The 13637-nt window shown below is 36.2% G+C and overlaps 1 protein-coding gene across 3 annotated transcripts in view; it reads right to left on the bottom strand.

The window, feature by feature from the left end:
- The window catches only part of TLL1 (tolloid like 1), a 154016-nt gene that overhangs the window by 45387 nt on the left and 94992 nt on the right, over positions 1-13637 (bottom strand). For all 3 annotated transcript variants that reach the window (XM_053911929.1, XM_024568996.3, XM_045202729.2), the window contains exons 9-12: positions 9576-9691; positions 3975-4077; positions 1644-1760; positions 301-446 (exon numbers count right to left, since the gene is read on the bottom strand). In XM_053911929.1, coding sequence (XP_053767904.1) covers positions 301-446; positions 1644-1760; positions 3975-4077; positions 9576-9691 — 482 coding nt within the window. The remainder of the gene's footprint in view (positions 1-300; positions 447-1643; positions 1761-3974; positions 4078-9575; positions 9692-13637) is intronic.

Here is a 13637-nt window from a genome sequence, read left to right on the forward strand (position 1 = left end):
TTGTGAAACAAGCCAGTGCATTTGTCAAAAGAAACTATTGTCAGTACTTCAAACATTCTAATTCAAATAGCACAGATAATGTAAACTCACTTTAATCTTCCCCAAAATGTCTGCAAGAAGAGAAAGGATGGGGGGGATACTGCTTTGGCTCTTGATGTTACATTTTATAGGCAATCCTTTGCTTCTTGGCTGATTAAAAAGCTGATTCTCTGGTTCTTTGCTTATTTAATGAGGATCCCTTTAAATGCCACTGTCATTTATGGAGCACACGCCCCCAGAAGGTCGCCTGAAAGACTTTACCTCGAAGGCCTGAAAGGTCAGTCCGACATAGTAGGCTTCTGTCACTGTTATTTTCCACACACATTCTTTCATTGGTCTGTAGTCATCGGGATAATTTGGAGACTGAATCTGCCCTTCGTTTTTACGTATCTCACCTCCACAGATGGCTGAGGAAGGCAAAAATAAATAAATAAACCTCGACACGCCATCTCATTGCCTTTTCTTCTAAGATAACATTTCAGTTCAGTGCCTGGAGCTGAGTCCATAAAGACCAGGTTATAACAATCAAAGTTGGCTGGTTGTACTGTGGTAAATATTTAGATGCTGCTAAAAAAAGAAAAGAAAAAAAAAACTAGCCACTTAGCTATAAGTATTAGACAATAGCACAGGAACATATAATTTTTTTAATCACTGTTAATTCACATCTTTACTCCAAAAAATGGCCTATTTTAACACTGAAAAACCTTGAGAGATTCTGCACATTTAGTGCGAGTTTGCTCTGTGATTCCCGGAGCAGCTTCTTTCGGTGCTGTGACCTCAGGTGAAACAGGCGACCGGGAGGGGAGCTCCGCAAGGCCCTCTGGGCCTCTGGCAGTGGGCTGGGGCCATGTGCTCACCATCTGCGGCTCCATCCAAATAACCTGTTTCACTGCCATGCAGTTAATCTTTGAAACAAAATGCCTCTTTTACTTCAAAGTTTAAGGGAGGCAAGAAATCTTCTGTCTTCTAAATTTCCTAAACTCCTATCCTAGCAGAGGCAGGGGCCAGAAGGGTCTCCTCCACCCACAACCTGGGGAGAAGGGAGCAAGCCAGGGATTACAATGCCGACGTATTGTCTTGGAGAAGGAGAGAACAAAGCGCCTAGTAAACTCTTCCTTGAATGCTGACCCTCTCCTCTGGACAATGCATGCTCCAGAATGCGCACAATTACTTTCTGTGCAGTTTCCTAAAACAGAGCATTTCAGCAACACAGGCACCAAAAAGACACAGATCCAGTATGAAAGAAAATGGTAATTTCTTCCTAGTATTCTGATACTAGTGTGTAAAAACATTTGCAGTTTAAGAAGTCTCGTGCCCTCCCCACCTCCCATACACATCCCTGAGTACTTTTATGTGTTAATACATCATTGGGACTAGAAAACAGGTTGTTCTGCAATTTGTATTTACCGAGTAGTTTTATGAAAAATCATCCTTGTGAATATTAAAACACAAGTTTTGAAAACTTCATAATGAAAGTACAGTTACAATATCATTGTAGTGAATTTGTACTTATTTGTTTTTATTCTCTCCTGTTTTTCAAAGAAAGGGTATTTCTGTTAAGGGCTCTCAGAGGACGTAACCTGTAAAAGCTCAGTGCGACTTGCCTTCATAGAGCGCAGCAAAGCCTTTTCCCACCCAATTGCTGCTGCTGCGGAACTCGATCCACATTCTGCTGTCTGTGGAGGTGAGGACTTCAGGCAGTTTGTCCCCACAGAATCTGCCTAAAAAATACAAGAATAAAGAGACTCCTAAATATGACTCTATGTTCTCACTGCTTTCCACATTAGCTATAAATTATACGTAGAATAATTTATAATACTGATTTGGTTCCTTGTTTACCCTTAGTAGCAAGAGTCATAACTGTACCTTAATATTTACTTAATAAAGGTGGAGAAATCAAACAATCTGTTTGTATCTATTTATAAATTATTAGAACAGATGCTCAGATGAACCAACTGATGTCAGTACCTTATCTGTAAAATGAGGAAATGGCTAGTTCAAAAGACATACTTGTAAATAGTCATGTGACACATGGAGGCGGGGAATATTACTCTACGAAGAACAGAACAAAGTACAAGAAGCCCGTTTAAGTTGTCAGTCTGGTCATTAGTCGGGGAGTGACTTGGTGAAAGCATGTCTCATCTCCAAGTGGGGGTCTTAGTCTGGCCAGGCCCAGCGGCGGCTCCTCGGGGAAACCCGAGCGTGGCTGCGAGGCTCTTGGGTGCTGCACATGTTCGCCTCGCCTCCAGCACTCTCATCTGCAGTGCAGGAGGCAGAATGGCAAAGAGTACCAGAAACATGTAGTGGAAGTGCTGGCTTTTTTCGGAGTGTATACCCATAGGCAAGTATCATACCAATGAATATAATAATTCCCATCTTATCCTTCTTCCCTCGACAGTCCACAAATAATTCATTCTTACTGTACGTCTGCCACTGTGCTCTGAGCTTCCATACGATGACGAAGTGGTTAACTATGACAACGCACATGAAATTATTCTACAAACAACAATACGCTGTCATCCATTTTTGCGTGCCCCAGGCCATGATGTCATACGGTTTCAGTATATTATAAATGGCAGTCAGTGTAAAATAAACTCACAGCAGCAGCTAACAGGGGAGGAACTGTCTTCCTAACTGGCAAAGTGCATTACAGGCACGTAAAAGGGAGCAATGTTTCTTAAGACACTGATGTGCCTGTGAATGCCGGGGAGTCTTTTAAAATACAGTCTCTAATCCAGAAGGGATGGAGTGAACCTGAACATCCACATTTTTAACAACGCTCCGAGCGATTCTGATGCTGCCAGTCTGATGAGCACACTTGGTGTTGGAGGGCACAGCGGGGAGAGCTCTCCACACGGAAACTCCCACCCAACTGAAGCAGTGTGAGGGGCCCCCCCCCCGCTTCTGCAGCGTGTAATGCTGAGGGTGCTCTCCAGCATTTTAGCTTTACACTCGATTCTCCAACACGAGGAATCAAATGAAATGTTTTCTTTGGACCGCACATACATATATCAGAAATTGCTTCCTCTAGGCTAAGAAACCAAATGCTCAAGACCATATTTTCCTCAACCTGACTTATCAAATTAGTTCAAGTCTTCATTTTTTCCTTCCTTTTAAACACTTCTACAGGTCTCCTGGACTTACTAAGGCCGCTGCCACTTTTAATACAACAGTGTCCAATCAATAGGTTTTAGATGGTAAAAAAAAAAAGATCCATGTCGTATTTAACACACAACTGAGCAAAGCTACCTCTGAGAATAAAGGAAAAGTCACAATCTCAAAAAAACCCCACATGGAGTAGATGCTGCCCTGCTCACAGCAGCGCTCGCCATTAAGTAAAACAGAGGCAACAGGAAAGAAAGCACCCCGTGCAAGTTAATGGGGTGGTCTGTGGTTCAACGCCGGCAGCAGACTTTCCTGAGCATCAGATCTGAGCTACAATTTATGACACAAACTGCAGAGGTCTCTTCTCAGCCACAAGAACAGCTCTCGGCGAGGCAAAACTGCGTCGTCTACAGTACAAGCTAAAATGCCTGGTGTAGGAAGCCAGCTAACGACAGCCATACTAAACAGCTCCCATTCTACTGCCTGAGCAAACGAAACAAAACACAGATGCACACAATTCCTCTGGTTTTCTCATGAAAACTGTGTTTTTAAAATTAAAACTACAGAGACACTGTGATGAGTAGCCACCCTAAATATAATACACGTGAAAGCTATTCTAAACCATTATGATAAATGAGATCTGAGTACTCCCTCATAATTCAAGCTAGTTTAAATCAATCTACTTATTTATCGATCTGTGAGTATTTTTACTGTGGTTTAAAAAATTATAATAAAGTGAAAATATTGGTCACATACAGTTTTAACTCTAAGATGATTTTAGGTAGGAGAGACTATATGCACAGCCACACAGAAGGTCAAGCATCTCTTACCAAGGAGAGCGGACTTCCTCCAGTACCCATCTCTGACTTCAATGTAGTCGTACCAGCACAAGCTGCTTTTGTACAAGTCCATCGTGGTAAAATTTAAAACAATCTGCAAAACGGAGTGAAACAACACAAAGAGTAAACATGATTGTCCCTACACCTGGTGATTGGACTACTGGAGGTTAGGAAGCCAGGGCTCCTCTGAAAACAAACAGATGCTATTTGTTTCCCTAAATTAGTATTCTCCTAATATATTTTTCTTCACAAATACCATAAAAAACCTAATTTCCTCATTCTCATTAAGGTTCAACAATATAAAAGCACAACACTTTAGCAACTAAACCAAAGTTTCCGTAAATTTGACCAACTGTGAAACAAACAGAAACCTTTATTCATATAGTTTATTTTGAATTCTGTAAGATAAACACGGCTTATACCATGAAAAATTGTGATTTCACCATAAATGTCTTCTTTTTAAAAATGTTTTTCAAAGATGACCAGTCAGACATATATAATCATGTTAAAAACAACCACCACGTGCCATATTCCTAGAACATAATATTATTGTGTGTGTTGAAATGTTTTAAGAACAGCTCTAGAATTTGAATTTGTCCATGTAACTATAATCAAAGGCAGATGTCACTATGCTTCTCTAGATCCAAGAATATATGTATTCAAAGGCCTTTCAAGTTAAATCTTACACATGACCCTTTATTCTGTATTTTGTTTTGAAATGATGTTGCTTTTTGTGAGGATAATTCAAGAACAGCTCTTGGAAAGATAACTTTCTCACTGCTTTATAAAAAGTCTTTACTTTACAAATAATTAACTCTTTTTTACTTCATTACACCAAAAAGAGAGCCAAACTAGTGAGACATTAACCTACCTGCTGAAAAAAATTCACGAGGAAAATATTTTTTAATATTCGAAAACTCATCCTAACTCTATTCTGCTTGAAATAGCTAATATGATTAAGGTTATAGTGAACCTGTTCTTTATTCCAAAAACTGAAACAGACCTTAGCTAAAAGCAACAAATTATAAGTATTTAAAAAGCTTCTAATATAAAACTATAGTTTGTAACAATACTTAAATAATCCTTTTGTGATGATATAAAAATCTAGATATGGGAACTTTCAAGGAATGACTAAAAAGAAAAAGAAAAAGAAGAAGAAAAAATATATTGATTAATCCTGAATCTATATGCTAGATATTATTACCACTCTTACATTAGGAAAAATATACCTCTCCCCTTTCTTGATTATTTAACGGAAAGTTAGCATATGAATCTTTAACTAGCATATCAATCTTTAACTAGCCTACTTCTTCTCAGAATAAAGATATGGCATAACAATAAATATTTCTCATTGCGCCTTATATCTCAATATCACAATGATATCCACTAAATCGTACACCAGAGTTGGTTATAACTGCATATGTAAATAGTCGTTTCACAGAGATAGAAACTAGGAATTTATCTAACTCTGATGAAAGTCAATCATACCTTATAATGGCATTAACATTTCACCACTGAATTCAATATATCTCAATTTCTTTAAACATGCTTTCTAGATTACAAAGAGATGAAATCTACCAAGGATATAAAAATAAAGACACTTTTTTAAATGTAATACAGTGGATATGGCATAATTTGGTTTTAATAAAGTGGTTCATTTACTTTTATCTACCTTATTTATAGTGTTTTTTTCCTTTGTTTTTCTTCTCCTTCACCTAATTTCATCATTTCATATATTCCCAAAAATGTTTCCAAAATAACCAAGGACAAAGGACTTATCATTTTCTTTCTTTTTCAATAATCCTCAAGAGTTGATTATCAAAATACATAATTTCTGAACTATTTTTCTGAAGATCCCAATATATTTTCCCTTCCATCTCTGAATACCAATGCAATATTAAGTTATTCTTAGGACATAATTGGGAAATAACTTGTGGTTTTTCTCCTTAGCTTTGTATTTACTTTCAGCCTGCTACTTAAATGGGGAATACTACCAGTGCCTGATATTAAGTTTTATTTGCATTTATATTCTCCATATAGCAATCACCAGGATTTCAACTCTGTATGATCAGACAAGAATTCATTTATTACAGCAGAATACAGACACAAACAATAGACCCCAAGGCTTATTTTGTGGCTTCCCTCTTGAATTTAAAGGGGAATTTTATAATAATGTGCAAATTATTTCAACTTCCTTCTCAATGAAGAAAACATCAGCTAAACTGGAACTATGTATATCATCAAATTGTATTCAGAATTGAAACAATGTGTTTGGATTGCTAACAAATAGTTAATATTTGAAGTCCGGAGCACACACACGCGCACACATACACATTTGGAAAAGGAATAACTCTAAACAGAAAAGTTTCCTATCTTGTTTTTAATCTTCTATTTTAAATGCCAAGCACCATGGAGAAACAAAACTGGCCTACTTTAATACAAAACACAGAGTCCTTCAGAAGCAGAAAATGTAATAAAGATTAAGTTTTCTAAAAATCAAATAATAGGGCTCTGATATAGAAGTAAAATACCAGCGTTTGACTAAGGTTGCGAACAGAATCCATACTTGAATTACAAATGATAAACACTGGAAAATACTTGTTTGTTTTATGTAATGCTATTGTATGTCAATATGTTGCATCTTTTTTACAGAATGGCAAAATAAAAACAACTGAGCACAACTGTATAAATGTTTTATTTATAACAAGTATCACCATTTATCAATTTAAAATTAGCCATAATTCCCTTGTGCTTGAGGGAGATACAAGGAACAATTCTAAGATTTGTTTCTGGTCATATTCTGTGAAGTTAAATTGATACAATTGTCGTGGAGTTTGCCTATTAAACACTTAGTTTTGCAGTGATACAGAGTGAAGAACGCTGAAGACAGATCAACTGTTTAGGGACCAAATGTCTGCAAGTCTCCAGAGAAAGATCCATCAATGAACTTCTGTCGGCACAACGGAGACATCACTGACCACCTCAGCCGATTCCACGAGCACCACAGAAAGACCAAGCAGAACAACACTGATAGCTTATAGTGCCGAGGATGGGGAAGACGTTACACACCTTGTCAATTAGATTAATATTGTTAAACAGCTCTTTCAAAAGAGATATTAAAATCAAATGCAGTAAATGAAGTAGATTTCTGGGTCCCAGCCAGAAGAAGCTTGCACATGCCTAATAAACTCTCTAGGGAAACTACAGTTCTCTTCTCAGAAATGAGACAAGGAGTAGAAGAACAGGGATCAGTAAACTAGACCCCATGGGCCAAATCCAGGCTGCAGCCAGTTTTTGTAAAAAGTTTTCTTGGAACCATTCCTTTACATGTTGTCTAGGTCTGATTTTGAAAAACAATAGCAGAACTGAGTATCTGAAACAGACTGTATAGCCTGCAGAGCTAAAAAATATATACGGTATATCCTTTCCAGAAAAACATGCCAACTCCTGGAATAATTGATCATTAAAGTTTTGTTCGGCTCTGACTGAATCGTGCTAAAGGGAAAAATTTGCATCTTCTCCTACAACTAGAAGCCATTTGTGATTGGGAGTCAGAAAGCCTGGGTTAAAGTTCTAGCTTCTCAGTGGTTAGTTTACTTCAAATTTCTGAGGTTGAATGAATTTTCTCACTGTAAAATGGAGGTCATCATATCAAGCTGATCTCCGCAGAATTAAATCAGAAGGATCTAATTGGATAATGTGTAGGAAACACCAATAATTTGAAGCATTGTTAAGATGCTCATATATTATTATTTCCAAGCTACATATTCAGACATCCCTTCCAATATAAATGCTGAAAACAGTTATGAAATAAAAGTATTAGTCTAATTTAGTTAATCCAACTATACCAGGAAACATAAAAATATAGGCTTAATTATTAAAATTTCTCAGGAAAATCAACAGGTCAGAGTAAAGGACTCTTACTTTAAAATCTAAAGAAGACGGCCTTGGTTCAAGTCCCTGGCTTACAACACACTAGTTGTATGACTCCGGGAGATCCACAGTTCCATCAGGGATTAATTGTGTGATAGGTAAAAAACAGGAGTTGGATTATGCTATGAAAATAATTTTTCTGCTTAAAGGTATATGATAGTATCTGGATTTTGACATTTGGCTTGGTCATCACCAACTACTTACAGGGACATTTTTGTATACCTCCCTTTCCTTAACGCCCACTCCAACCTTCTACCTAATCAATTGCAATTTTTATAACTGGTACTCCGCAATGCTGCTAAAAATGTTCTCCTCCTTCCTTTCCAGTCACTGCTCTCCAAGCTTCTCTGCATCAACTGCACCAGCTCCAAGATCTGAGCTCTCTTATCTTTCTGCAAATCCATGACAAGTGGTATCCTGCTTTCTTCAATTATTTTCCAAAGATCATCTATTATATTACTAGGCCTTGTCCTTGATATAGGCACATGAGATTCTTGATAGCAAAGATTTCTTTCACACACCAGAAGGCACATTTTAGGAGATGACAATTTATCTATCAAGTACTTGTTAAATTTAAGCAGTACCTTTGGCAATATAAACATTATATTGTAAACTGACTCCATATGTGTAAACCATTACATGAGTGGTTAACAAGAAATTTTTTTTACAAAATGAAAGTAGTCAAATGATAGCTTTCAAATGGGTAACACAGGAAAAGAAAAAAAAATGTTAACTACATTCAATGCCTAAGAAGTCTACCCTTGTTAAAAGGTATGGAAAAATCGGTATTGTATGCTTTTATCAGCTGAACACAGCTACATTCTCAGGTGCACGGCCTGGACTGTTACCAGCATGCACTGTGCAGCGTCAAGAACAGCCTCAGGTTGGACAGGAATCTGTCTGTACCTTGGCAGGCTCAGTCCTACAAAGACAGACACATGCATTGACAATCTCCTTCTTTTTATTGTGGTAAAATACACACATAACATGAAAGTTACCATTTTAACCATTTTAAGTGTACAGTTCTGTAGCATTCAGTACATTCACATTGTTGTGCACCAACAATTTATTTTTGAAATAATTTTTTCCTGTATAAAATAATGTATGCTTACCATAGGTAATAAAAGGAAAAAGAAATGAAACCTATTATATAAATCCAACAGGGAGAAATAACCATTGTTTTGGTATAGTCTTCCATAATTTTGTCTCTAACATATGTATTTTAAACATTAGATTTTTTATGCTTATGACTTTTAACCTACTTATTAAGTTTCCCAATTAAAAAAAATTTCCCAATATGCTGAAAACACAGTCCTCAAATGTTTGTGAAAAAGGTGCCATGATGTTTTTAGATAATAATTCATGTGATTATCTTCAGAGAGACAAATTTAGTGGCATTTTACACCATGTTTTATTCCTTCTTAATGAGCATAATTTAATAAAGAAATTATCAAATAAGCCTTTTACTTTTATATTGGCCATTCTGTATGTTTTTTATAAAATAGAATAATCTTTTAAAATTCACTATAAATTTTCTAAACTATTTAGCCTCTTATATAATGAGTCCAACAAAAATAAAACATAAAGCAACTTATACGTGAAAAATGAACCCTTGTACTTATATGAGAAGCAAAGAGCACTCTTGGAGTTACGAACTACCTTCTCCCCGGGGGTGACGGAAACTCTCCAGATGCAGTGCGTGTAAGAAGGGTAGCCGTTTGGAAATCCCGGGGAGGAAAGGTTGCCGTTGGATTCTTGTAGGGTTTCTCCACATGCTGGAATAAAAATAATAAAAAAAAACATGTATTTGATTTTTTAAAAAGATGACATCCATGTGTCCTAAAAAGGATAAGATCATTCTTTAATTCTATGAAAGGTGTGGGTATCATAATTAAAACCTTGAGTCTTTTGGTGTTAGACAAGAATGTGTATTTGTATTTTATAATAGACTTTTCCCTTCTAAGGAATTTCTTTTTATGTCTCTCTTACAGAATTTCACTGTACTTAATGAGATCACTAGGGCTACCCATATAACAAGATTAGGATATAAATGATCTTGCATGCATAAAATTCCTCCTCATGGAAACCTTTGCCATTCATTCCCAAGGAGCCAGTCGCCAACTTGTAAGTGACCCATATTTCGGTCAGGCCAGTGGATACCTAGTTGATGTAGCTCTGGGACCACAGGAAATGTTCCATCAACATATTCTATGTAAACTGAGGCTAAGCTCAATAGTAAATTCCATATCAAAGTTGAAAAAGTGAATCTTAAATAATAACTGATAAATAACCAATAAGAATGGTTCAAAAATGTCATCACAATGAAAATGTTTCTCAAAATAAGCCCCACAAAAACTGAAAGATAAAAACATCATGGGAGACTCAAATTTTCCAACAGGATATAGATGTTTATTTATTCTCTCTTTTCTGTTGATCATAAGTACAAATTGCTGGAAAAGCAATTACATTTTTCTCTTACTAAGCCTGTCTAATTTCTTGGAATTAACTACCAGTCATCTGAAATAGCTAATTATCAGCTCCACAGCCTTCAGATCAGTGTGATTGATATCTCTAGGGCCATTTCAACAAAAGCAAAAGCAGAGAGTAATTAGTTCATTGGTTCAGCCACGGTTAGTGGTCAGAACCATTCTATAATGGTATGAGCTAGGATGCTTTAAGTATCCCTCATTCAAAAACAGCCAGTAGTCGTGTTTAAACTTTTACTCAACAATTTGAAAGAACAGCTCTGTTCCTCTGAAGGCGACTGAAATCAAAACTGAGATATTACCACATTATAGAGCCATAGCTACCAGCAAGGGAACGCTAGTCTCATTAAATCCTCAATAAGTTATAAATGGTTCTGCATATCTTATATGAAGAAAGATGATGACTTTGAAATCACACAACAGGGCTATAAAAACATTCTGATACTATATAAATACTTATTTACAAACACTTTAAATTTATTTTGTTATGTTTACACAATAAAATTAATTTAAAGTAAGAGTAAGCAATGTTTATCTAATGAATGGGTAGATAAAAGAAACTTTAGAACAAAACAAAAATGCTCATGGTCAAAAGTATGTAATTCAACATTTTTCATGAATCATCTAAGGGACTTGATAAATATAACATTACAAGAACCCTTAGAAAAATTAAAATTTGTTAAAATGAGTTAATGCAAACAACATGCTTCTTACTAAAGGCAGTTTAGATGCTAGACAGTCATTTTGAAGTTGAGTGTGCTTCAGTGAAAAGAACTATAATTCACAGCAGTTTAAATATAAATTCTGCAACGACCAAAAACTCTACTAAGCCACGTAGAATACTGGTACTGTATTTCCTAAAGTGTAATTAAAACAAAGAAATATACTTAATCCAAAAATGTAACAATAATGACATAATAGAAAGAAAACAAGGGACTATAAATGAAAAAAGAATATAGCATATAAATTCAAAAATTTAATAATTATATAGCATCTGCTTATAATTAAGAAGTGCAAGCAACAAAGGTCAAATTGTGGCAATAAGTTTCCTCATTAAGAGCAGTTGTCTCAGGCCACTCAATTCCTCCTACAGAAGATTTCCATCAGTTTTCCTGGCTATTTGTTGATAAATACTCAAATGTAAAAAAGGAAAGTTTATTATTAAAGAATTAAAGAAAAAATAGCAAGGGAAACTGTGCCAATACTAAGTAAAATGCATAGTCTGTCCATGTACACTCTGCAAGGTATATGGATGAGAAAACTTTTATGGCATGGCTACTTATTATGTCACACAAGTAAGACTCACAAGCTTCAACCTCCGTTTCCCTTTCTGCAAAGCGACTACCTTGTTGATAGGTACTTCATAAAGTTGCTTTGCTCTGGGTCAAATATTATGATGGCCTAAGTCTTCTTCCTACATACCTTTGCCACAGATAGGAAGAATGAGGTCTTAATTGTTAGAATGTGTCTTTGAATTATAAAACATAGTCATACTCAGGAGAAAAGTCTTTAAGAAATATATAAAGGAAATTATTATCACTGTACTAACTGAAATTACTCTATAACAAAACACAGTTCAGAAGTTAAAGTGCTAGCTCTTTAGGCGGATGCCATGATCTTATATGTATAAAACCATAAAGGTTCCACACATGCACATAAAAAAACTGTTGGAATAAACAAGTTCTGCAAAATTGCAGCATAGAATATCAACATATGAAAAGGTCAGTTGCATTTCCTACACTAACAACAAATAATCTGAAAAGGAAATAAAGAAAACAATCCCATTTATAATAGCACCAAAAAGAACAAAATATTTAGGAATAACTCACCAATGAGGCAAAAGATTTATACACTGAAAACTACAAAACATTGCTAAAAGAAACTGAAGAAAACCACAAAACACCACTAAAAGAAATGAAAGAAAACAAAGCCACGGAAATAAATCCTGTCTTCGTGGACAGGAAGAGCTAATACTGCTAAAATTTCCATACTACCCAATGTGATCTAAAGACTCAATGTAATCCCTATCAAAGTCCCAATGGCAGTTTTTGCAAAAATGACAGAAAAAGTCTTAAAATTCATATAGAACCACAAACTCTGAATAGCCAAAACAATCTTGAGAGAGAAGATCAAACCTGGAAGCTTCATACTTCTTGACTTCAAAACATATTACAACTCTATGGTAATCAAAACAGCATGTCTATCTGTACTGGCATAAGATAGACATACAGACCAATGGGTCAGGATAAAGAGTTGAAATAAACCCACGCACATACAGTAAAATGATATTCAACAAGGATGCCAAGACCACACAAGGGGGAAAAGATAGTCTCTCCAACAAGTGGTGTTGGAGTAACTAGCTACACACATCCAGAAAAATGAACTTAGACCTTTACCTTTCACTGTTCACAAAATGTAGACATAACACACATAAAAGGAAGTTATCCTCAGAAGCCCCTTTATTTTAAGGTGTCAATTTATTTGACATTCCTACTAATTTCACTGTTACTTTACAGACTTAATTAAGAATTACTGACAGAATATTGGGGTTGATAGTTGATGTAAGTACTAACCAGTGACAAGCAATAAGATCACTGGGCTACAGAAAAACAAAATTAAGGAAAAATGCAAATAAAGACCAGTGATTATATCATGAGAAGAATTAAATGAAGCAACTTAGAAATAAAAAGATAAAGTGATCCCAAGAAGAGCCTCCCCCACCAAAGAATGAGAACAAATCAATCATTTGTGAAGAGAAGACAGACCACAACTCATACACCCTAGAGAGGTTCTGCTTCGCAAGCAAAATGCAAATTATTGGGGTAAAAGGAAGATGAATATTGTAAAGATGACTCATTCTCCACCTCCATGTGGACACTTTTTTCCTGACAGTATGTAGGATGCAAGAGATTATGACAGGCAAGTAGCATTAGCTGACGTCCGTTAAGATGTCTTAATTCTAAACAGGCTGGAATCTGTCAGGGACATGGGACTGCCTTTGGGCAGCAGTGGCCAGAAACCTATCCACTCCCAGTGCTGAGCAGCTCTTCCTTTCCCTCCTTTTTCCTTCATGGACCTAAATGGTCTGGCAATGGATGACTACCTCTTCTGTCAGGGGAGTGCCAAGATGCAAAGGACCATACCCTTCTTCACGTAGCAATGTGCGGGAGACTTTTCTTGCCTGCTTCTGAAAGTAAGAGCAAGCAATGGCAATGAAAACATCCTAAACTAAAAC

This window comes from Desmodus rotundus, chromosome 9 (assembly GCF_022682495.2).
Source record: "Desmodus rotundus isolate HL8 chromosome 9, HLdesRot8A.1, whole genome shotgun sequence".
Taxonomy (NCBI): domain Eukaryota; kingdom Metazoa; phylum Chordata; class Mammalia; order Chiroptera; family Phyllostomidae; genus Desmodus; species Desmodus rotundus.